Source organism: Bidens hawaiensis, unplaced genomic scaffold, assembly GCF_021521415.1.
Source record: "Bidens hawaiensis isolate Kalapana, Puna unplaced genomic scaffold, B.hawaiensis_p1.1 tig00039502_1, whole genome shotgun sequence".
NCBI lineage: Eukaryota > Viridiplantae > Streptophyta > Magnoliopsida > Asterales > Asteraceae > Bidens > Bidens hawaiensis.
The window spans coordinates 140,447-163,962 of record NW_027496947.1 but is presented as its reverse complement, the minus strand read 5'-3'; the positions used below and the strand labels follow the sequence as shown (position 1 = coordinate 163,962).

Sequence of the window (23,516 nt, the reverse complement as noted above, 5' to 3'; positions counted from 1 at the left end):
CGGAGCTCATGAGCTAATCGACCGCCATTATCATTGGTTTTCGTTTCCAAATCTTGTTCTGATATGTCTACTGTTTGTAGTTAGTTCCCCTGATTCATTCTTCTTCGTCGCTTACAACGGGTTATTGGTTTGCTGCATAATTTGTTTATATTTCTTTGTTACCGACGAGCTCGCATGATCGTGTCATATATGTAACAAATTGTATAGTAGTAATTGTCTATCAGTTGTTCATCAATGTTTGCATTTCATAGAAATTAGATAATATCCTAGCATCGATTCATACGTCTATGTAAACAATGTAAATATATCATAGGACTGATCCATAATAAAATGTGATTGAATGTTCATTTAGCATAACGGATATGAACGGCGTGGTGTAATCGCGCTATGGTCGTTGTTGTAACAACTAGTACATGTGATCATGACCAAATAACATAAAATCAAATAGGGTAGCAACAAGCACAACTGAAAAGGACAAAATTCAATTATTTCAAAAGGTACTAAAGCCTAATTCAGTTTGATCAAGAAAGATGTTAAAGACATATTTATACTTTCTAATTAATGTATATTCAATTAAGCTGTGTACCTAATATAAAATGGTTTCCTCTATTTATTCTCAAATTATTTGTTAATTTTTAGGAAACAATTTTAATAACATATTTAATTTCCGGTTCCTTTAGTTCATTTTAAATTCATAACTTTTTATATAAAGTCTCATTTAATCTAAAATTCATTTTTTTGTGTTAATTTAAGTTTGAAAGTAATATTTCTATGATTATTTAATTTATCAAGTGATAAGCTAGAACTAATAAGAGAGAACTGGGAGGATAATTAGTGAATAATATTTTCAGTAAATAGAATAACTCCAACAAATCTCTATATGCGATAACTAGTTTTTATCCTCATATTACGGGGGTTGTTTTATATTATTTGTTTATAATATTTATTTATTTTTTGAATTTTTATATTTTTTTATTGTATAAAGGTTAGTATTATGTTTATGGTTTAATGATAAATTGTTTCACAAATAAATGATATGTTATAACCCGGTTTAAAAGCTATATGAGTTTGATGAGACTCAAGACCCGTTTATTTTTTATTAATAATATATACATTTTTATAAATAAACCAGATATTAATTTTTAGTATATCCCTACTTTATAGGACTTTTATATCAAATATTTTGTTAGATTAGTTTTTAATTTAATGAGATGTTATAACTCGTTTAAGAAATATATGGGTTTGATGAGACTCATACCCGTGAATTCGGGTCAAATGCATGAGAACCCTTCATTTAAAAATCAAACAAATCTGCTGACTCCAAAAAATGGGGGAGCGACCACATTGCGACACGTAAGATTTTTATAGTTTCGTTTATATATATTATTATAGATGATTTTTTTTTCAATTTCTCTTAAATTTTAGGTAAAGTTCATATTATGATTTTCCCCCTACAATTTCCAAAACAAGTTATTTAAATTCTGGACCTGTTCTGTTGCTATACTCTAATACATATTATCTATATATAGTAAAACACAATTTTGGTGCCGCGGGCATCTAATTGGGCCAAGTGACGCTCTGTCATTGGTCCATGCAATTTGTTTTTTTTTGTTTTTATTTTATGTTTTAGTTCTGGTATCGTAACGAATATAACGAAAAACACTAATATTATACAGACCCGCTGCCTCAACGTTGGGAGTGACAAAAATCGGGTTTTACCAATGTCCGGGTTTCACCGCCTGATGCCAACTCACCTGTTCACCTTGATTTTTTTTTATTTTATAGTCTTGGTATCGTAACGAACGTATTTGTTACGGTACCAAAACTAAAACATAAAAAAAACAAAAAAAATATTATATATAATTAATAAAACCCAAGCGTTGTTGGTCCCTGCGTTGAGGAAGTGAGTTGAAGCGAATTCGATCGATTTCGGTTACGTTCGTTACGATACCAAGACTATAAAATTAAAAAAAAATCAAGGTGAACAGGTGAGTTGGCATCAGGCGGTGAAACCCAGACATTGGTAAAACCCGATTTTTGTCACTCCCAACGTTGAGGTAGCGGGTCTGTATAATATTAGTGTTTTTCGTTAATTTCGTTACGGTACCAGAACTAAAACATAAAATAAAAACAAAAAAAAAGCAAATTGCATGGACCAATGGCAGAGCGTCACTTGGCCCAATTAGATGCCTGCGGCACCAAAATTGTGTTTTACTATATATAGATAACGAGAAAGCCTAATATTATATAGACTCAACATTGGGAGTGACAAAAATCGGGTTTTACCAATGTCCGGGTTTCACCAACCAATACCAACTCACCTGTTCACTTCGATTTTGTTTTTCGCTTGCGGATTGTATAAATTCGATGAGATGGAACGTGGATGTGAATATGAAGCCTTAGATGGACAACGATGATTGGCTAAACAAACGGTCAAGTAAGAGTTATGTGGCGTCAAACTTCTTAAAAACAAAATTATGTAGCCCAATCATATCACGCCAAGTGGACCATTCGTTGTCAAAACCCAAGCGTTGTCGGTCCCTGCGTTGAGGAAGTGAGTCAAAGCGAACTCGATTGATTTCGGTTACGTTCGTTACGATAACGAGACTCAAAAAATATAAAAAATTCAAAGTGAACAGGTGAGTTGGCATCGGTTACAGGAACCCGGACATTGGTAAAACCCGAGTTTTGTCACTCCTAATTATTTTTTTTCTATATTAATAATTAAACGATTATTCGCGCCGTCTCACCACCATATAGGACAGACAACACTTAGATTTTACCCAACACACCACCACAACACCCGGAATGACAAAGATCTGGTTTTACTAACAACCGGGTTTTACAGACATTTTTGTTTTAGTTTCGGTACCATAATAAACGCACCTAAAACTAACCAAATTCGCGTCGACTCTTCATCGTAACAACCACGACCGAAAACACTAAGGTTTTCCCACTGCCCCAACACCCGACACCGACAACGGTCGGGTTCAACCAACGTCCGGGTTTTACCGACCGAATAAACATGGTTTTAAATATTTTATTTGTTTATTAATTTCAAGAATTTATTTTTAGGTTTTAACGCTTGGGTTTTACAAACGTTGGCTATACCGTAACGAACATAATTGATATTGGCCGAATTCGCATCGACTCACTTTCCTAAAGCAACTGGTTAATAAATAGATCCGACCTGACCCGGCGTAACGCGGCGGGTACAAAAACTAGTATATAGTAAATGAGCTTTTGTGCCGCGAGCCCGTGATTGGGTCACTTTGCGGCACCCTATGGGTTGGATTTTTTTTTTGTTCTTTTAGTTTCGGCCCGCAATGAAAACGTAATGGAAACCTACCAAATGTGAATGTTGTTTTTGTTCTTTTTTTTTCATTACTTTGTTTTAGTTACGGTATCGTGTCAAACGAGACGGAAACCGGCCGAATTCAAGTAGACTCACTGAGTTTTGTTTTAGTTCCGGTACGTGATGAAAACCGACAGAATGTTATTTTTGTTTTTCTTAGTTCTGTTACCATAACGAACATGATGAAAACCGACTGAATTCACATAAACTCAACCGCCTCAACGCCCGGGATCGATAACGGTCAGGATTTACCAACGATCGAGTTTTGCCAACCGACTCCACGCCATTGATTCACCTCAATTTTTATAACATTTTTGTCTTAGTTTCGATATTATAATGTACGTAACCGAAACCGACAGAATTCACGTCGACTTACCGTATCAACGCTTGGGTTTTAACATTTGCCCGGGTTTTATCTACCTGCCCGGCGCAACGCTTAGGGATAAATACTAGTTCAAACTAAAAAAACAAAAAACAAAATAATAACTAAAAAAGAACTGAATTCGGCTTTTCCAAAAATGGATACAAAGTAATGATTAAAAAGCTATTTTTCAAAGCATAGTTTCCATTAAAATCACAAAATATTCACTAATTTCTCAAAAGATGAACCTTAATTACGTACTTTGAGAAAAATACATTAATGCTATCTTTACGCATGCAGTAATAAACTAATTTATCTTATAAAAAACATAAATATTGCCATTAAACGTCATATTTTAAGGGGAAAAATGATAATAAAGAGCTCGACAACTAAAAAATGTAATAATATAATTAACATGTCCCCGATAAAGCCTATAACAAACAAGACCCGGTGAGCCTAATCACAACCAGTTGCATGCGCATTACTCAGTGTCAGTATACTCCATTTATATAAAATTCAAGATTAATATAAATCAATTATTAAAGTTACTATATTTGAAAGGTTATTTTGTTTCACAAGAATGTGATACTATGTTATAGTTTGGAAAAAAAATCCATTAGTGATAGAATGATGCATAAGACGATATGATGGAGCAAAATTATCAGATAAAAGCGTGTAAATTTACACTACGTGTTAAAATTTTTGAACGGTTTATTGAATCACTAACTATTCAGAAAATTTTATACGGTTTATTGAATTACTGCCTGTTAAAATGTGAAATTTATCATTACTATTCTATTCTATTCAATAGAAAGAGCATATACTTTTCCAAAATGGTAGTTATATTCAAACACCAGCCCCCCTAGTGTATAAATAAGTCTATACGGCTCGTATCGCCCTAAGATATTGACATACGTAAGGAGGTGCCAGTGTGGCAGCTTTTTGCAGTTTATACGAGCCGTATAGGTTTTCTGGCTCGTATAGCCCACTTACCTCGTCTGACATATACGAGTCGTACATGGTCTATATGACTCATATAGACAGCATGCCAGCCCGTACTTTAACCCGAAATTTATAATTATTTTCTGGTCTATACGAGCCGTATAAATGGTATACGACCCGTACATACTAGGCATTAGTTTTTCTTGCTCCAACCGTTTAAGATTTGTGTGTTGCATTGTAAGATTATACGAAAAGTTGTTTGGTTGATTGTAATAATGGGATATAAGCCCAAAACATGATAAATTTGTGTGATAATTTATGATTTTCTATAGAAAATTGTTTGATTGATTTGGAGCGCAAAATATTTACTTTTTAAAGTACGTGTTTTTATTTTATAACCAACTCGGATGTTATTTTTAATATTTTGTAATTTTAAAGTAATCTTAACGTTACCAAAAAAAAAACTATACGAGTCAAATAGCCTCTATAGGAGTCTTATAGCCATATACGGCTCGGATATGGGCTATACGGTACAATGGAATAAAACCTGACAATCCTGATCGTAAATGACTTGACTCTACAACTATACGAATTGTATAGACTCTCCAGGTGTTCAAATAATGTTCCTGGTGTGTATATAACCTAAGCCTTCCAAAATATTTGATATACTTTTCCAAAGAATTAGCTGCAAATTAACGGTGTATTGAATGACGACCTACTCAGAAAATGTAACAGTCTCAACTCTCAAATAGAACCACATGTAATTTTACTTTATTTTATTTTTTTTAAAGGCAATTAGAACCACATGTTCATGGCTACAGTTTGTACATGAAAAACTAAACTGAAAGCAGTTTATTGCCATTTATAAATGGCTGCATTAATTGCCATTTATACATGTGGCGTTAAAAATTTAGAACTCTTAGCACAGTAGCATTAAAATGCTTGTAGTTTATGGTCATCTACACTTCCATGACCATACCATAGTAGCATTGAAACTCACATTTAGAACCACAACTGAGTAATTGATCCTAACCACATTAGCATTAAAACTAAACGTACATATTAAATATTCGTTACAAGTAGCCTTAAAGTTGGACCAAGTGTTGTGAAGGGGCATTCACTAAGACCAACCGTCATGCTATTGCCACATAGGTATGAGAGCATTCACTAAGAGCATACACAATGTCGAACACATAACCGCCACATCAGTAATACATCAAATTTCAAACTTTTCTAAAAAACCATATTGTCTTTCACAACGTCAAATTTCCAAAAACCCCATTAAAAAACATTAATATAATTTAGCATATATATACATATTATATATATATATATATGTATATGCTTGTGAGTGTATGGTCCCACATAGAAGTTTGCAAGGGGGTTTGTTGCTGCAAACTTCAATCCAAACTTGCTTGACAAACTTTCCCCACATCGTTGTGGGTTATCATGATTTGTTGGACTTGTAACCGGCCCCACCACTTAGATCCCTTTACTCGTTACTGCACTAGCGCTCAATACCCCCATTTCCTTGTATGGCGCCCTTTGTTTGAAGTGGTGTAATGTTTTAATGACCAATTAGGCAGTGATGTGGAAGGGACCAACATCCCATCACAACCCGTAACACTTAGCCTTAGAACAATTTATAAGTAACATAAGTAGCAAAAAAGAAAATTAAATATCTTCCAATCCTCATTTATCTTCGCTGTCTTTCAATTTAGCTTCACTTTTATTCTTTAAGGCTTCAATTTCATATATGAATGAATAGTAATTAGACGAGATGAATTGATGGTAGAGGGGATGAAATCCGTGGTGAAATTTGAATGAAAATGCAAATAAAGGAGGCTTAGAATGTTGGGTTACACTCCTGAGCAGAAAAACATGGGTGGGGACCTCTCGGGTCTCTATATAAGATCACCCATAGATGAGATAAATTCTTGTAATCAATGGGTGAAGGATGCGAGTAGGGATGTAGATGATCGCGCGTTTTATAACATCTCGTCTCTTGCATTGCCAATGTTGTTCGTTTTACCTCTGATGGATGGCCCATCCAAGGACTCGTGGACTTGTTTTTGATTGTCCTTACAGAGACTTCGTAAAAGATTAATCATCCTCATACTACTTCAAGCTGAACACATTTAACTCTAGAAATAGTTGGGAGATAAAAAAATGATGGAGAATAAGAAGCAATAAAATAAAAAACACACATTCCCATAAATCAAAACACTACTTTTAATAATAATATTAATATAATATATAACAACACACAAATACCCTTGATTAGTTTATACGACCATGTTACAGTCCCTTTCTTAAATAGTTAAATCCATCACATGTTTGGCACATAACCTTAAAAAGCAAAATCTGTTTTGTCAACAAGTCACATGACTACACATTTATATGTCCTACTAAAAAGTAAAAAACCAATCATTTCACAAACTAAAAAACATAAACTTTCACAAACTCAAGAACCACCTCAACCTCAAAAGTTACAAAAGCAATGCACAAGTCATATTGCATTATTTAAACCTCAAGTTAACATCCACCATGCCCAATAAAAAGAGACTCATATATATAACAATATAACACAAGTGAACACATATAGATAGATATACATAGAGAGTTAAAAATGGGAGAGGGTAAGTTTTGTTCAAGAATATTATTTGGAACTAGTGTTTGTGCAAACAGGAAGACAAACATGAATGATTCAATTTCAAACAGCAAGATTGGCAAGTACTTCAAACTACAAGCTAGAAAGACATGTTTCACCACCGAACTCCGGGCCGCCACCGCAACATTCCTCACCATGGTCTACATCATCACCGTCAACGCCACCATTCTATCAGATTCCGGTGGCACGTGCACTGTCTCCGACTGCACACCACCACATGATTCAAACTGCAAGTTCAAACCCAACATAGGTTATGACCAATGTGTTTCCAATATTAAAAATGACCTCATAGTTGCCACCGCCTTGTCATCAATGATCGGGTCATTAGCCATGGGCATTTTCGCCAATTTGCCATTAGCGTTGGCCCCGGGTATGGGGCCAAATGCTTATCTGGCTTACAATTTGGTGGGCTTTCATGGGTCGGGCTCGATTTCTTATGAAACCGCCATGGCCATTGTATTGGTTGAGGCTTGTGTTTTTCTTGTCATCGCTGCATTCGGGCTGCGTGCCAAGATAGCGCATTTTATGCCGCGCTCTGTCCGGTTAGCTAGCGCGGCAGGGATTGGGCTTTTTATTGCGTTTGTGGGTTTACAGGGTAACCAAGGTGTTGGTCTGGTAGGACCGAATCCTGACACCTTGGTTACTCTAGCTGCATGCACGCGTAAAGATAATATAACGGGTGCATGCACGCATGGGATCATGCAAAGCCCAACCTTCTGGTTGGGCTTTGTCGGGTTCTTGATCACATGTTATGGGCTAATGAAAGATGTTAAAGGAAGCATGGTATTGGGTATATCGTTTGTAACCCTAATATCGTGGGTCCGACACACATCAGTGACTGTTTTCCCCGACACACCAGTAGGCAATACGAAGTACGAATACTTCAAAAAAGTGGTGGATTTTCATAAAATGGGGCCCACTTTGGGTGCAATAAGCTTCACTAACTTTAACAGAAGTGAAGTTTGGGTAGCCTTATTTACATTACTATATGTAGACATACTCGCCACGACTGGCACGCTATACACCATGGCTGAACTAGGCGGTTGTACAGACGAAAAAGGTGGGTTCCAAGGGGAGTATGTAGCATACATGGTTGATGCATCATCCTCGATTGTGGGGTCCGCAATTGGGGTGTCTCCAATTGCCACCTTCGTAGAATCCTCAGCTGGGATTCGAGAAGGTGGACGGACAGGATTAACCGCGATCTTTGTCGGATTCTATTTCCTTTTGTCTATATTTTTCATACCAATATTTACTAGTGTACCACCATGGGCCATTGGCCCATCTTTAGTGATTGTTGGGGCTTTAATGATGAAGGTGATTAAAGATATAGATTGGAACAACATCAAGGATGGTGTGCCTGCATTTGTAACCATATTGCTCATGCCTTTAACGTATTCGATTTCAAACGGGATTATAGGAGGGATCGGGGTGTACATTGCTCTTAATATGTATGATTATGGAGTCAGTTTGTTCAAATGGTTGATCAAGATTAAGAAGATGGTTTCAAAAGAACAAAATCAAGTGTCGGCAACAGTTGCAGCGGATCGAATCGTCGAGGTTTGTAGTTATAATTAGTGGATGAACTCAAAAGATGCACGAGCTACCATGAGAATGGTTTTCTATGGCCGTTTGTGCATCTTTTGATGGTGGAATTTAGGTTATGTTTTAGGTGTGTTTGTTATGTTATCAGTTTCGAATCTAATATTATGTTTACTTTTGATTCAATCACCGTTCAATCAATGTTTCACACACCCAAAAGTTTCACTACTATGTGAAATTCTATAGTGACCTATCAATGTTAAAAAAACTAATCATGAAGCCAAATCGAATAAGCAATGACTAGCTTGCAAGGTTTCAAATCAAACTATAAACACATGTGCTTGATTCGACTTAAAACTGAATTTGTATTAAACATCATTCGAAGTTTAGCCAAACGTTTTTCTACAGGGAAGTAAAAAAGGCAAAACTGAAAGACAGGGCCAGCCGGCCCATGTGCAGGGTGTGCAACCACACATGGCCCATAATTGTAGTAACACATATTATATATTTTATATTCTAGTGCAATGCAAAGAGTGTTGATGTATGAAACAAACACATAAACAAGAATCATGACATTTGAGTATGATCTTGTAATCTATGAACACAATACAAAAACAAGGATTATGACATTTGAGTGAGATCTTTTAATCCTGATCCTACATAGTAGAAACGACAATGATCACTATACAACATGAAAACTTGATATCAGAAAACTCACATTACCCCACTTACTAAGCAATGTGGAATCAGATAAAACGCGTTCTTGTGCGGCGCATGTGGCCTACAAGAGGGCTTAACTGTAAAAGACAGAAAACCAGTAAAATCTAGATTCACACCTAAGGCCTCTACTAGAAGAACTTAATCACTTACCACTGCGGCGTTAAAAGCATATTTGCCTACAATGAGGTCTAATTCAATTCAAATACCGAATTAGATATCATTTGTCATTTATGATCACAAACCCATAAGCATTGTTCTCCAATTATATTCAAATAATCTCTTCCAAGCAAATCAACTCGGCACCAACATACTCATCTTGGGATGGTCAATTTACAAATATTTCAAACGTCAATAATCAAACATTTTTTCCTTTTTCATAAAACATTTTAAAGATCCTTAGGAATTTTGTCTAGATTCCATGAAGAGTCTTACGGTACCGAAGATGATTGAGGGCTCAGCCATGGCACCTGTCCCATAGTCCCCACAAGCAAGCCATTTCGACACCGGGGGTATAAGGTTGATTCCAAGTTCATCAACCGTCATTAGGTGTTTTTCTGTGAAAGGATTGGTCCACATATAAGTATTCATAGCTGGTGCCACAAATATCGGTTTTTCATAATCCCATGCTCGTATTATGCTCATCAACAAGTTATCACATAGTCCACCAGCTATCTGGTTCAGCATATTAAAACTGATTATTATCATGATTTTTTTAAATAATGATAATTGTGACCCGTTTATGTACAAATAGGTTAATTTAGGTTATGCTTTTACAGATCAAGTTTGATCCGTTTATATTCAAATGGGTCAATTCAAGTTAAGTGTTTACTGTTTTAGCATATGAAATCAATTCTGAAGAATAATAGGAATTTGGACCCGTTCATATACAATGGGGACGATTAAGGTTATGTTTTAGCATATCAACGCAATTTTGACCCGTTTATATACAAATGGGTCGATTAAGGTTATGTTTTAGCATATCAAAAGAATTTTGATCATGATTTTAAAAAATAATGGTAATTTGACCCGTTTATATGCAAATGGGTCAATTCAGGTTATGTTTTAGCATATTAAAGCAATTCTTATCATGATTCTGAAGAATAATGGCAATTTTGACTCGTTATATATAAATGGGTCAACTTAGGTTATGCCTTAGTAGTTTAGCGGCTAACAAGTTAAACCTTATCCCAAAATGTATTCAGATCATAACAACTTCTATATCATTTACTTCAAAGGTTATAAATTATCATCATAGTAATATAGTCTTGCGGGTTGAACAGGTCTGACAGATCAAAGTGTATTTTTAATGCACGCACTCGACATTCGAGTCTAAAATGCTCTATTCAACAAAATTGATTATTACCATAAGTTCATTACAATATTTAGTTCATACTTTCAGATTTAACACACATTTTATTTATTATAAAACAAAAAAATGGGCAAAATGTTTCAAGTCAACCCGACGCGTATAATAATTACCCATTTTAACCCATTGTGCAACCCAACGGATACAACCATACAACTACAGGTTTGAAACCAGGTTGTACCCATATGGGTTGAAGCCAGTCAAACCCAAACCAAACTCCATCAAAACCCGGTTTCAAATCAGTCAAACCTGATCTTTGACTTTCTTCAAACTGGTTCCAATCCGAACCAGTTCTAACTTCAAACCGATTTGACTCTTTTTGACCCAAGTATATGTTACCTTAGCGAGTGTATTCGCAGACAACGGGGCGATAACCATGATATCAGCCCATTGACGGAGCTCAATATGAAGCACTCTATCTTGAATCTTTGACCAAGTTGACCATTCGTGCTCATCAGTATACAGAATCACATCTTTTGGGAGTGTTGACTGATCAATAAAATGTAAAGCCGACTGTGTTGCAACCGCTTTCACATCGGCCCAATCTGAAAAACAGTTGCACAGATTCCCAAATTTTATAGCAGCTACGCTTCCACTTGCAGCTAACAGAATTCGGGGTCTTCTAGAAGCATTAGTCACCTGCATTGCCTCACTAACTCCGTTTAGAGGTTCAGCATGCGCCATAATCTGTATAACGTCAATCAGGTTACAGTTACAACCGTTTTAATCTTTTTGCTGCAAGTAAACTTTGAATTCTAGGTATGTATTATCAGCAATAATAATATCCCTCCAAATAAATAATTCAAATTATTTCAAATCCACAATGTGTAACTTATGATCCTATTTTTGAATAGTTTTGAATAGGTTAATTCAGTCTTTAATGTAGCTGATTTGTAGCTTGTAACTGATTTCATTTTCTTGTATTTATACCCTTCTATTGTTAATATCAAAATTTTCTTCGGTTGAATTATTTATCTGGAGGGATATTATTATTATTGCTAATATATATGACTGACATGTAGCATGTAATTTGGCAATTATGCTTCCTGTTATCATGTAAATAGGGATGACATAACAGGTCAGACACGACACGATAAGATATGGACACCACAAAACAACTAACTGTGTCACTTTTCTCCAAACACGAACACGAACCTGTTAAGAGACAGGGTACACGACAAGGCCTATTTAGGGACACGATAAATATCACATATGCAGTGACACAAAAGTTGCCAAAAGTTAATAAAGTCTTGATACATCTAACTATACTAATAAAAGAAAATAATGAGGATGGTGTGGCAATCCCATATTCATTCTTGGCATAATCTCTCTTCTCATTCATCCTACCTATCCATGGGTTATGGAGCAAAACCATATTGGCAAATGGGTTATAATTTCCTTTCTAATTCTCTAATCTTTCATCTTATTCATCCTAACTATCCATTGGTTATGGGTCAAAATAATTTTGCCAAATGAGTTATAATTTAATTTCTAATTCTCTAATTTCTCATCTTATTTATCCTACACATCCATGGGTTATGGGACAAAACAATTTTGAGAAATGGGTTATAATTTCTCTTCTAATTCTTTAATCTCTCATCTCATTATCATAGTTATCCACGGGTAATTGGTCAAAACAATTTTTACAAATGTTGTATATAAAAAAAAAATCGAATTTGTAAATTTGAGATTCTATACTTCTTATTGTTTGTACTATATATTTTATCTTCTTTTTATCTATATATTTGTTCATTCTTTCATATATTGGATCTTTTTATCTTTATTATTTTACAAATCCCGTGTAATACACGGGGGGTTCAAAGTCTAGTAAAACATATTGGAATCAAAAATCCATAAAAGTCTAAAATCAAATCATAACATGAACTAAGTAGGGCATAATTTTATTTTATGTTTTTTAAATAAAAAATATAACAGGAGGTTTAAATAGGGAGGTCACTAAAACATATTGAAATGATTCAATCTACTTATTATTCATTCTTCTGTATTATAAGAACAAAAGCAAAATAATATGAATTACAGTGTGAATAAATAGAAACCGGTACCTCAAATTGAAAAGTTTCGTCAATAAATTGCATGCCGGTCGTATATATCGGACTCCGGCGATCTGTTACGCCGGAGATGATTAAGGGAGACTAGAGAGGGAAAAATGAGTACGGCTGACGGTTTTGAAAACCGAAAAGTTAACTTATTAACAGTTTTGACCCCTTAAAACTCATTATCCTCTTTTAAAAAAAAGAGTATTCTTTTTATAGTCATTTTGGTTTTACTCGGCACATAAACTAATTCAAACATTTTTTGAAAAGCTTCTTTTAAAAAAAATCATAAGTTAATAAGTCATTTTAACAAAAAGTATTTTTTTCACTTAAATAAGAAATCCCAAAGACACCCTAAATGTTAATGAAAGTTGAAACTAGTGTTTGTTAAATTGAAATTAAATGAGTTGGGAAAAAATAGTGCATTTTCAACAGCAGTTTCATAAACAACTTCAATTCATTATTTTAGGCCTTTCAAATAATCAAAAACTTTTTAAACTGTAAAAACCAACACTAATCGAATCAAACCTACTGTGAAACCGAAACCGAATAGTTTCTTAGTACCGAAGTTTCGCCAATCCTTTTCGGTAGCAAGACTATTTCCGTGTTAAAATGGTAGAAACAGCAACAATGCAATAGGGTCAAACTGTAGTTGAATGACAAGAAGGTCCCCTTTAGCAACACTTAGTCACAACAAGGGTAATTATTCCTTCCTCCATAATATTAATAGAAAACCCTAGTTACCACCGCAGTAATTTGTTAAAAATTAGAAACAAAGGTTACAATTTAATCTCTCTAACATGGTTAACATTACATTCTCATAAACATCAACTTTTCACCTCCCTTCAACTTGCTTCCTCACCGAATGCCCGGTTTTCCTTTTATGCCGACTAAAATCTGACACGAACCTAAACGTTTGACCACACCCGACCTCGCTGCACACATACGGTCGAGCCCCCGTGTGCACCCTAATGTGCTCCGTCCGAGCCCATGCCCACTTAAACGTCATTTTACAACCCTTCCACGGGCATTGCAACGGTCGATCATCCATGTGCACGCGCCTGTGTTGCACCAAATATTTATGCGAAAAGAATTTCTTCCCGCACCTATTTACGGGACAAATATTCTTTTTGTGTGTTATAAGCTCGGGTTTAGTTTCGAAGCTCATATTGCACCCCTCGATATCACAACCGAACTCTCCGTCCTCATCGTCTTCCCTGGGTTTAATATTAATTACACGTGGTTTTTTTGCATTTTTGGAGTCATTTCGTTTCTTAACCCTTGGCTTTGACTCGCTCCATTCATCGTATTCTTTAGACCGTGGTTTTATGATCCGTTTTCGTAACCGTGTACTAGGACCGCCATGCGCTTCGTCCTCTCCCACCGAGTCCATGTCAAACGGTCGAACGTTTCTCGTTTGATTCGTTTGAAGGTTCGTCCTTGGCTGCCGCTTAAAGCCACCACTCGGTGGCAACTCAGTTGGTGACGATGGCGGCGACGGCGACGGTGGTGGTGACGGTGATGGTGGTGGTGACAGCGATAACGACATCGATGGCGACAGTGGTGGCGACGGCGATGACTCGACTTTAGGAAACTTGGTCGTTACACTCATTCGCCTCGTTTTTACACTAACGTTTTTCCGTTTTCTTAACGGTGTCTTGCTAACAACTGCTCGGGTATTTTCAAATTGTCTTTCGTTTCTGGAGTTTGACAAAACCGAACTAATCGAACACTCGATTTCATCTTCAGGGTCACGGTCGACTAACAACGGATGAGCTTGATTCGACATCCAAACTTTCCCGCACCATTTTCCCGCCAAAACAATCTTTTTTTGTCGGCCTGACTGCTTCGGTTTTGTGGGGCTGTTAGATGGATGACTATGTCCGAACGCGTTGTAAATAACTGAATTGTAGGGCATTTGTCTGCTGTAAAGGGGGGACCGGCTAAGGCTAGCACTGTAAAAAAGATTCATTCCTAGTTTAACCGCCCAGTCACCTTTGCCATGTGTCACTTCTTCACTATCGAGAGCGGTTTGTATCCATTTTTCGTCTCTTTTGTTGCTTTCTCTGAATTCAAGATCAGTCCAGCTAGAATCGGTTCCTAATTCTTTTGCCACGGATCTTGCTTCGGTATCTAAAGCGGGGTAATCTGCAAATTGTGTGAAGTATGTGATGGTTAATATAATCTTAATTGCCAACATAAAACAAAATAATTATTTACTTTAAGAGATATATCTGTAAATTGATTATGTAATTTGAGTATTTAATTTGTGCTATCAGATAATAAATAATTTATAGAATAGTCAAATCGATTACATAGGTATTTAACGATTTTGAGACAACTACAACATCATGGGTATCTTTAAAAGTTGTTTGTGATTTGACTTATTAAGAGTTGCATCTTATTTATCAAATCAAACTATCTACAGCAAAAAAAAAACGTACAAATATGTGTATTATCTATATTATTTTTCAAAAATAAGATAACTAATACAAGGTTGATTATGTAATCATAAAGGGTGTAAACAAGCCGAGCTAAGCCTGAACTTGACTAGGCTTGAGCTTATTTAACTTACGAGAGCTCAAGCTGGGCTCATAAGTAGTTTTGCAAGCTCGAGTGCGCTCATTTATTATTTATTATCTAATTTATACACATTCATAACTATTTTTTAGTATATATTTGAATTATAATTATTATACACAACATAATATGCATTATTCAATTAATTTCATTATATATATATGTGTGTGTGTGTGTGTGTGTGATAGAACCCAAAAACTAAAATATATATTTTATTGAGATAAAAAGATAGTTGGCCCGATTCGAGAGGGGCTAGTCTCCCATTTAACCAATTCGAGATGGTAAGTCTCCAGTTACAAGAACTTGATAATCAAAAATAAAACCAGACATTGAAAACTAAAACAGAAATGAAATACTTATAACATAATTTAGGTAATTAATATCTCCTAACATTCAGCCTTTGACCGTCAATGGTCAACAGTCAACCCCCCACTAATTCAGCCCTAAACCTTTGCTCCTGGTTGACTGGGTCAAGGTAACTGACCCAAGACCTTTTGGACCCAGATGGGTTGACCCGCTGATAAGGTGAAGTCTTATCAGTGTGTGTGTGTGTGTGTGTGTATAATTATTACTAGAACAGTAAAAATACATTTAATATACTATATAAATAATTCAAAAAATAAGAGGCTCGTTTAGGGACGCGAGCCAGCACGATAAGTGAAGTGCGGGCTCGTTTATTAAACAAGCTTATTTTTAAGTTTGAGTTCATTTAAGCTCTGCTCGTTTAACTTACAAGAGCTCAAGCTCAGCTCATGAGTAGTTTTTCAAAAAGCAGTTTTTCAAGTCAAGCCCCCTCGTGAGTAGTTTTTCAAACTCAAGCTCAACTCGTGTATTATTTACTAATTAATTTAAATACATTTATGATTATTTTAATTATAACTATCATATACAACATATATTATTCAGTTGTTATGATAAATATTATATATGAAAATAATTATTACATAGATTTGTATATGATAATTTTTTTTTGAACGGCCAACTAAGTAACGCCGGGTACCCCGTACGCGGCCCCCATTGGCTAAAGGTAGCCCGAGCCGGCCACTAGTCCGGACGGACGGAACCCCTAGCGGTCCACCTGTTGAGGGATTCACCGGATAAAACCCGACCCCCACGCCCGCCAAACGGCACGACAGCGAGGAGCCGGTAAAACCGGGTGAGATCAGGACTTGAACCCTGGCAAGCCAGGGTCATCCCTCATATCTCCCATATAAGTTGGTGGTAGTGAGGTTTGATCCCCCTACCTCTCACTTATAAAATGAGTGCTCTACCATTGAGCCACAACCAACTTATAATTTGTATATGATAATAGTTGATACTGAAATACATAATTAAAAAATTAAACAAAAACTTTGAAAATAATTGGCTCATTTAGGCCTGTGAGCCAGTTCGATAGGTGAAGCTTGGGCTCAGCCCGTCTAAGCTCAGCTCGATTAGCAACCCGATCTCGAGCAGCTCACGAGTGATTTGGTACATCAAATATTTATATAATACTGACAAAAAAGTGTGTGTGGGTCAACCACTCAACCCAACCCGTCCTAAACATTGACCCGCTTCAACTAAAACCTGTATTGACCCATTATCCAGCCCGCCCACCCAAATGTGTGACGTATGCATTAATCAAAACTTAACATGATGGAAAAAGGTACCTTGGTGACAAAGAAGCAGCACATGGACCCCACCAACGGACCGAAGTCTTTGTTCTACTTCTAAAGCATGTTGAAGACAGAATATATGCATCCTAGAAGAATCTTCATCGCATGTTGTATTCGTATTCCCTTTATCATTCTCATTTTCATCTAATAAGAGATTCTCTTCACAATTTGATTCCTTAAAACTTGTGTTACTTTTAAAGTCAACCAAACACTCAAACGTTTGATCATCATTTGTGTATTTTCTCTCATCAAGATCCCCATAATCAGTATGAATATTTGTCTCTATATGATCATCATCAGAATCTGATGAGTCACCGTAAGCTAAGGCCAATAGGCCAAGAGAAGAATTGACTTTTGGCGAGTTGACTTTTGGTGAACTTGAAGTTATACTCAAATTATTTACAGTTTGAATTTGATTACTGGATTTTACTGGAACGTCAAATAAACCATCACAATGGCTTTTTGCCATTTTCCCTGTATTCATTCATATTAATAAAGAAAGGTTAATAACAGCCCGAATGTGCAAAAAGGTTATACAGTTTTACTGACTTCAACTTTTAAAAGGCAAATTAGTAGAGTTTTTAATGCATTGCGGCCTCCTAAATTGCTTCATTTATAGATAACTTTTTGATAGTCCTGTTATTGTAATCATAATTAACAAAAAAAATTATTTTACAGAATCGTAGTCTCCTAAAGTGTTTAATTTAAAGATTTGTATAAAGACTTCCATAATATTGTTATTGTAATCATAACTAACAGAACTTTTTTCTTACAAAGATTTGAAAACTGGGTAACAAAAAAGTGTTTTGGTTTCACATGAATCAAAAAGCAAGAAAACTGAACCAAAACGGTAAAAAAACGTAAAAGAAAGTTCATTAGTTTGGGCCCTTTTTTCTGCCCAAAAACGTCAAACCCAAAACGACAAAACTAAAAAAACGAACCCGAACCAAAATTTTGTTATTAAATTTTTTATTTTTCAATGAAGTAATTTTAAAAAAATAATAATTAATGATGTAGCCCAAATTTCTTTAGGCCCATAATAAACTAAGCACTAATTAACAAAAAAGTATATGCCCAATTCCTTATTTTGTGTCTTTTTTCGACCCAAGAACTTCAAGCCCATATGGCAAAACCAAAAGAAAAAAACGAAACCAAAGGCCAAATTCATTGTGAAAACCAAAAAAAGCGAAACTAAGAGGTTTTCAAAAACACAAAAACTGACCCAAACTATAACCCATGCATGTATTATAGAAAAAATCATTTAAGATAGCTATCAAACTATATAGTATGTACCTGCAGAGAATCTGGGCCCCACAACACCTGCATCTTCATTAGCAGAAAACAAATCTGTTGCAGCAACTAAATCACTAACCCCAATACAATCGGCGGACATAAGATAATTTCCCGCCGCTTCTGTCGGTTGAATAATCGCAACACACGCGTAACACAAAATTCCACACGTAACACACGAAAAAACACCAGGATCAGGTTTTTTATTGCCTTCAAAACCCTTAAACGAATCATCATCATCTTTCTCACCAATCAACTCGATATTATTATTATTATTCCTAATACTAAAGGAAGAATATTTTCTCTCCCGTATTTTGTGTTGGATCATGTCATCATCTGAATTCGAGCTATGTGTGGGTCTTGGTTCTTCGGTTTGAGTGGTTAAATTAAACGGGACCCGTCTGTCTAAGAATTGTTCAGGAAGAAGTACAATTGGAGACCCGTTTCCAAGAGTGTGAAGAAGATTGTTGTTTTCCATTATGTCTTGTAAAAAAAGACGCTTGACTAATAATTCTCCCTCAGGTTTTAATTTGTCTTTTAATCGGGAGCTTCTCGGTTCAGGTTTGATGCTTGTTGGTACACTGTAGAAGTAATCATGTCAGTTTCGGGTCAAAGTCTTGTTTAGCTAACCAGATCGTGATCATATCAACCCGGCGGGTTGACCCATAAAAAAAATAAATAATATGTAAATTTATAATTTTAAAGTATTAACATGCAAAAAAGATTAAGTAGAATTCTTTTTTCGGGTTAAACGGGTTGTGTTTATGTCAACCGCGAATACAAGTTTGGTGTTCGGGTCACTGTGTGTAACACGATTTTCCGGTTCGTTTCATGTTCATGTTCGACCCGCAAACACGACCCGTTTAACAGCCCTATCAGATTTCATAAGTGTTGGCAAATTGGACGCTTGGGCAAAGGGTCAAAACAGTTACAGGTCAAAACGTGCTGGGTCGGTTGGTAGAACCAGTAACACACTTTTTTGTCCATTTTCAAAAACGTTCTACAAATAATAAATGTGTAATGATTACAAAAGACAGCATTATTATACTAAAAGTCTGAATCTTTAAACAAACCAATTCAAGTGAAAATTTTCTTTAAAATCAGACTTTGATCGACTTTTAGCACTTTTGACCACCCGTTTGACCCATTTGACCTGCTCCCATTTTGACTAAAGTTTTAATTTGCACCATTTTACCCCATTTCAAATAAAATTAACAAAAGCATCTCATTTATCAGTATATTAGTCATTTTTAATAGGGAACAAAACATTTTTAATACAATAATTAAACTAAATAGTATTTTACTAACAACCAACTTCTTTGAATTAGTTTGTTTTAAAAGCTGTCTTGTAACAAACTTTAATAAACTTTCAGACCGTTTGACCCGCTCCACTTTTAGAAAAAATCAAAATAAAGCACCTCTTACCTAAAACTCTTTATAATCAAACTTAGAAATATAACCATCAAGAAACAAACCTTGAAGAGAATGATATTGCAAGGTCATAAAGCAACTGATAGTGAGACACCATTGGTGCACAATTAATCGAAGCTCTACGAATTGCAGCTTCTCGTGCAACCGTTAACCAGCCAGGTGTCGCAATATTAGCCGCTTCCCCACAGTTGAATCCTGTGAAACAAAAACAATAAAAGAGAAAGGCATCATTTTTATTACTATTAAGCACTAGCATGAACAATAAGCAGGCTTGCAAATGAACCGTACGAACCCAAACACGGCAGGTTTGTGTTCGTTCAGTTAACTTTAGCTGAACAAACAATCGAACACTAACGTTATACGAACGAGACTTTCTAGTCCGTGTCTTTGTTAAGAATATAAACATGTTTATGTCCATTCGTTAATAGTATAAAGGAAAGGTTCACAAACGAACAAACATAAACAAGCGTAAACTAATGAATATAAATGATAGTAAGCGAATAAGCGTTCACAAACATAAATGAACGAACAAGACATGTGTTATGTTCGATTATTAAATAAACGAACTTCCAGCCCAAGGGATCACTGAATGTTGGGCATGTTTACGGGCCTAACAATAAGATACTAACAACGAAAAAAAACTAACCGTGACTGAAACCAGAATGGTACGCTCTCGGGAAAGTGACAACAAATTCTCCAGCATTTTGAACCAATCTGAATAAAGTGAGAATAAAACAGCTTTCATGATATATAATTGAAACAATTTTCTTAAAACCTAATGGTTATGATGTATACAAAAAACATAATATTTGTAAGTTGTAACCCAATAAAAGTCGCACCTGCAGCAAGGAATCCCGGCCCTAAGTAATACTTCCGGGGATATTATTGTCGTCTTCTCGCCAAGTGTAGCAAATGTCACTGAAAACACAAATTTTATGGTCACAAAATAATTTATTTCGTTTTTGCATTATAAGATTGTGACATGCAGTATGAATTTACTTGGTTTTAAAACGTGTGTGGATCTCTAATACGTTTTGATTCCAAAAGCCAATGCGTGATGCTTTTGTTATTTGAAAATACCAAAAAGTTGTTTATAGATAATATTTTTTAAACACTAAAATATAAGATATTTTCATCATGCATGGTCAAAATTTGGACAACTTTTTTCAATCAATGGTCAAACTTGTTCAATAAGATTTGGAAAACTCAAAACTAAGACTCATTGTGATAGACGGTCTAATTTGTTCAAATACTCAACCGTATAACATATTTCAAAGTGAAACAGAACAAACTGTTAAACTTTTAAACACTACAACATAAGATGTTTTCATCATCCCTGGTCAATTTCTGGTCAAATGTGTTAAATTGACGGTCTAATTTGTTCAAATACTTAGACCCATCGGACGGTCCAATTTTTTTCAAATACTAGTCAACTGTATAACAATTTTCAAAAACAGAACAATTTGTTAACTTTTAAACATTAAACACTTAAGTATAATATATTCTCATCATCTATGATCATATTTGTTGAATCAGAGCTGAAAAACTCAGACCTTTTTCAATCAACAGTCCAATTTGTTCAACTACCGGTCAATTCACCAATCGAATAACATAATTCAAATAAGCAAAACAGAGCATTTAATCAACAAACATACCAATAGGATTAATCTCTCCACCATACCCATGACTCCTAACCACATCCTCAAACGCAACGGCCGCGTCCCTCGGCACCCCATACCACGTCTTGCCAGCACCCATATGCATATAATTCAAACTATGAAAATCATGATCCTCCACATGCCAAGCAAACCAACTAAACAACATACTAATATACACCATGGGCGACGTCACTCCCGGTATCTCCTCCTTCATAAACTTCAACAACGACCCTTTCGACCTCGACACCCCTCTCATATTCCACTCCGTCTCCCCAACCGTCACCCCCGCTTCCCCAATCTCCCTTTTCCCCAACTTCCCCCCTCGCCCGCCACCCGTTCGATCAAATGCCGACCCCTGCATATCGTTCGCGTACTCAACCGATATCGGCTTATCGACATGCGCCTTCCAGTACATGGTCTCCACCTCCAACCCACTCAACCCCTTCTTCGAATTCACCCGATTCTTGAAAACCCCCTTTTCGAATGCTTTCGCCTTAAGCTCAAATTGAGAAACAGTGTACACCTCCCCGCTCTGCCAGACCGGTTTCTGGACCGGGCGGTGGTGTTTCCGTGGGCAAAAGCCGATCTGTTGCTGCCGGGTGGTGAATGTGGGTGATGAGTCGGGTGTTCGGGCGGATAAGGAGCGGTTCAAGTTGGCAATTACGGTTTTTCTGGGTGAAGGTGAAACCGGTGGGATGATTTTGCAAATACCGTATTTGGAAGCTTCGTGTTCGATTTTGAAGATGTATGCAATTGGATCTTGGAAGTCGGTTAGCGTTGGGTGGTACTCTGGTGCTAAAGGTAGAGACTTTAACCATGGAAACACTTCTTCACCCATTCAATTGAACTCAATAATAATATTATTAATAAGTGAATTGGAGTGGATGAAGTTATGTGGGTGTTGATAGATCTAAGAAGAAGCTCATGAGGTTGCAGAGAGAGAAAGAGAAAGAGATTGATTCTTACTGAAATTAAATGAATAATAATAGTGTGTGTGTGTGTGTGTGTGTGTCTAGAGGTTAGTTATATATATTGAAATTGAAATTATATTGATATTGTTATATATATTGAAATTGAAATTATATTGATATTGTATTTGTTCTGTTTTTTTTTTGCTTTTGGTGAAAAGCAAGGGGCAGGGGAAATGGGGGGGTTTAATGTTTTATGGTGGCTTTGGGAAGATGTTATATGAAGTGAAAAAGTGTAAAAAGACTTTTTATTTCATTCTTTAGTAAAGGAGGAAGTATATAAACTATAAAGTTTGGTGAATTTAGTTTATGTGATGTGTTATCAGACGGTGAGGGTAACGACTAGAAGTTAATCAAATTGAATTCGATACGTCATTTTTACACGTGTTTTTATGTGTGGTTTTTTTAAGTAGACAGGTTTTAACGCCTCGTTGACCCCATCGGGATTCATATCCACAAAAGTTGGTCGGAACCGTCGGAAATTGACGTGATAGTTGAAATTGACCGGAATAAGGTCGATCTGGGCCGATTATGGTCAGCTTTGACCGATTAGGGCAATTAATGGCTGATTAACTATTAATGTCGCCAATTATGAAATATTTAATTGACAGGACAATGATTAGCATCCTTGTCTGATCGTCGAGTTTTACTGTAAAAAAAAAGTTATTGTTGTTTTTTTTTTTTTTGCGTACAGATTTTCTTTTGAATATTTATAACTTTTGGATATATAGTGCTAGGTGAGTCTTAACTCATAGTGATATCACTTGGATAAGTGACCACCGAATGTTACATCTATATATAGCAAGTATCATCTTTTTTTCATGATAAACATAACATTGTGTGCTATGTATCTTACTCATGTGACCATCGGATGGTAACACATGGCTCACTCTTACTATACTGCTGTTGCAAAAATCGTTATG

At 35.8% G+C, this 23,516-nt stretch overlaps 3 protein-coding genes across 3 annotated transcripts; 1 reads left to right on the top strand and 2 right to left on the bottom strand.

The window, feature by feature from the left end:
* The first annotated feature begins 7,036 nt into the window (after positions 1 to 7,036).
* LOC143591287 (adenine/guanine permease AZG2-like) lies at positions 7,037 to 8,983 on the top strand. The gene has a single exon (XM_077071537.1). The coding sequence runs from the start codon at positions 7,288 to 7,290 to the stop codon at positions 8,905 to 8,907; it is 1,620 nt and encodes a 539-aa protein (XP_076927652.1). The 5' UTR covers positions 7,037 to 7,287; the 3' UTR covers positions 8,908 to 8,983.
* Positions 8,984 to 9,969: 986 nt separating this feature from the next.
* Positions 9,970 to 13,133, bottom strand: LOC143591286 (phosphopantothenoylcysteine decarboxylase HAL3a-like). The gene is made up of 3 exons (XM_077071536.1): positions 13,021 to 13,133; positions 11,297 to 11,644; positions 9,970 to 10,263 (listed from the first exon to the last, which is right to left on the bottom strand). Exons 1-3 carry the CDS (start codon positions 13,051 to 13,053, stop codon positions 9,988 to 9,990), a joined length of 657 nt encoding a protein of 218 aa, XP_076927651.1. The 5' UTR covers positions 13,054 to 13,133; the 3' UTR covers positions 9,970 to 9,987.
* Positions 13,134 to 13,583: 450 nt separating this feature from the next.
* LOC143591274 (lysine-specific demethylase JMJ705-like) lies at positions 13,584 to 22,580 on the bottom strand. Its single transcript, XM_077071526.1, has 7 exons — positions 21,623 to 22,580; positions 20,807 to 20,885; positions 20,614 to 20,681; positions 20,012 to 20,162; positions 18,540 to 19,117; positions 17,241 to 17,720; positions 13,584 to 15,159 (listed from the first exon to the last, which is right to left on the bottom strand). Exons 1-7 carry the CDS (start codon positions 22,461 to 22,463, stop codon positions 13,847 to 13,849), a joined length of 3,510 nt encoding a protein of 1,169 aa, XP_076927641.1. The 5' UTR covers positions 22,464 to 22,580; the 3' UTR covers positions 13,584 to 13,846.
* Between the last annotated feature and the right edge of the window lie 936 nt (positions 22,581 to 23,516).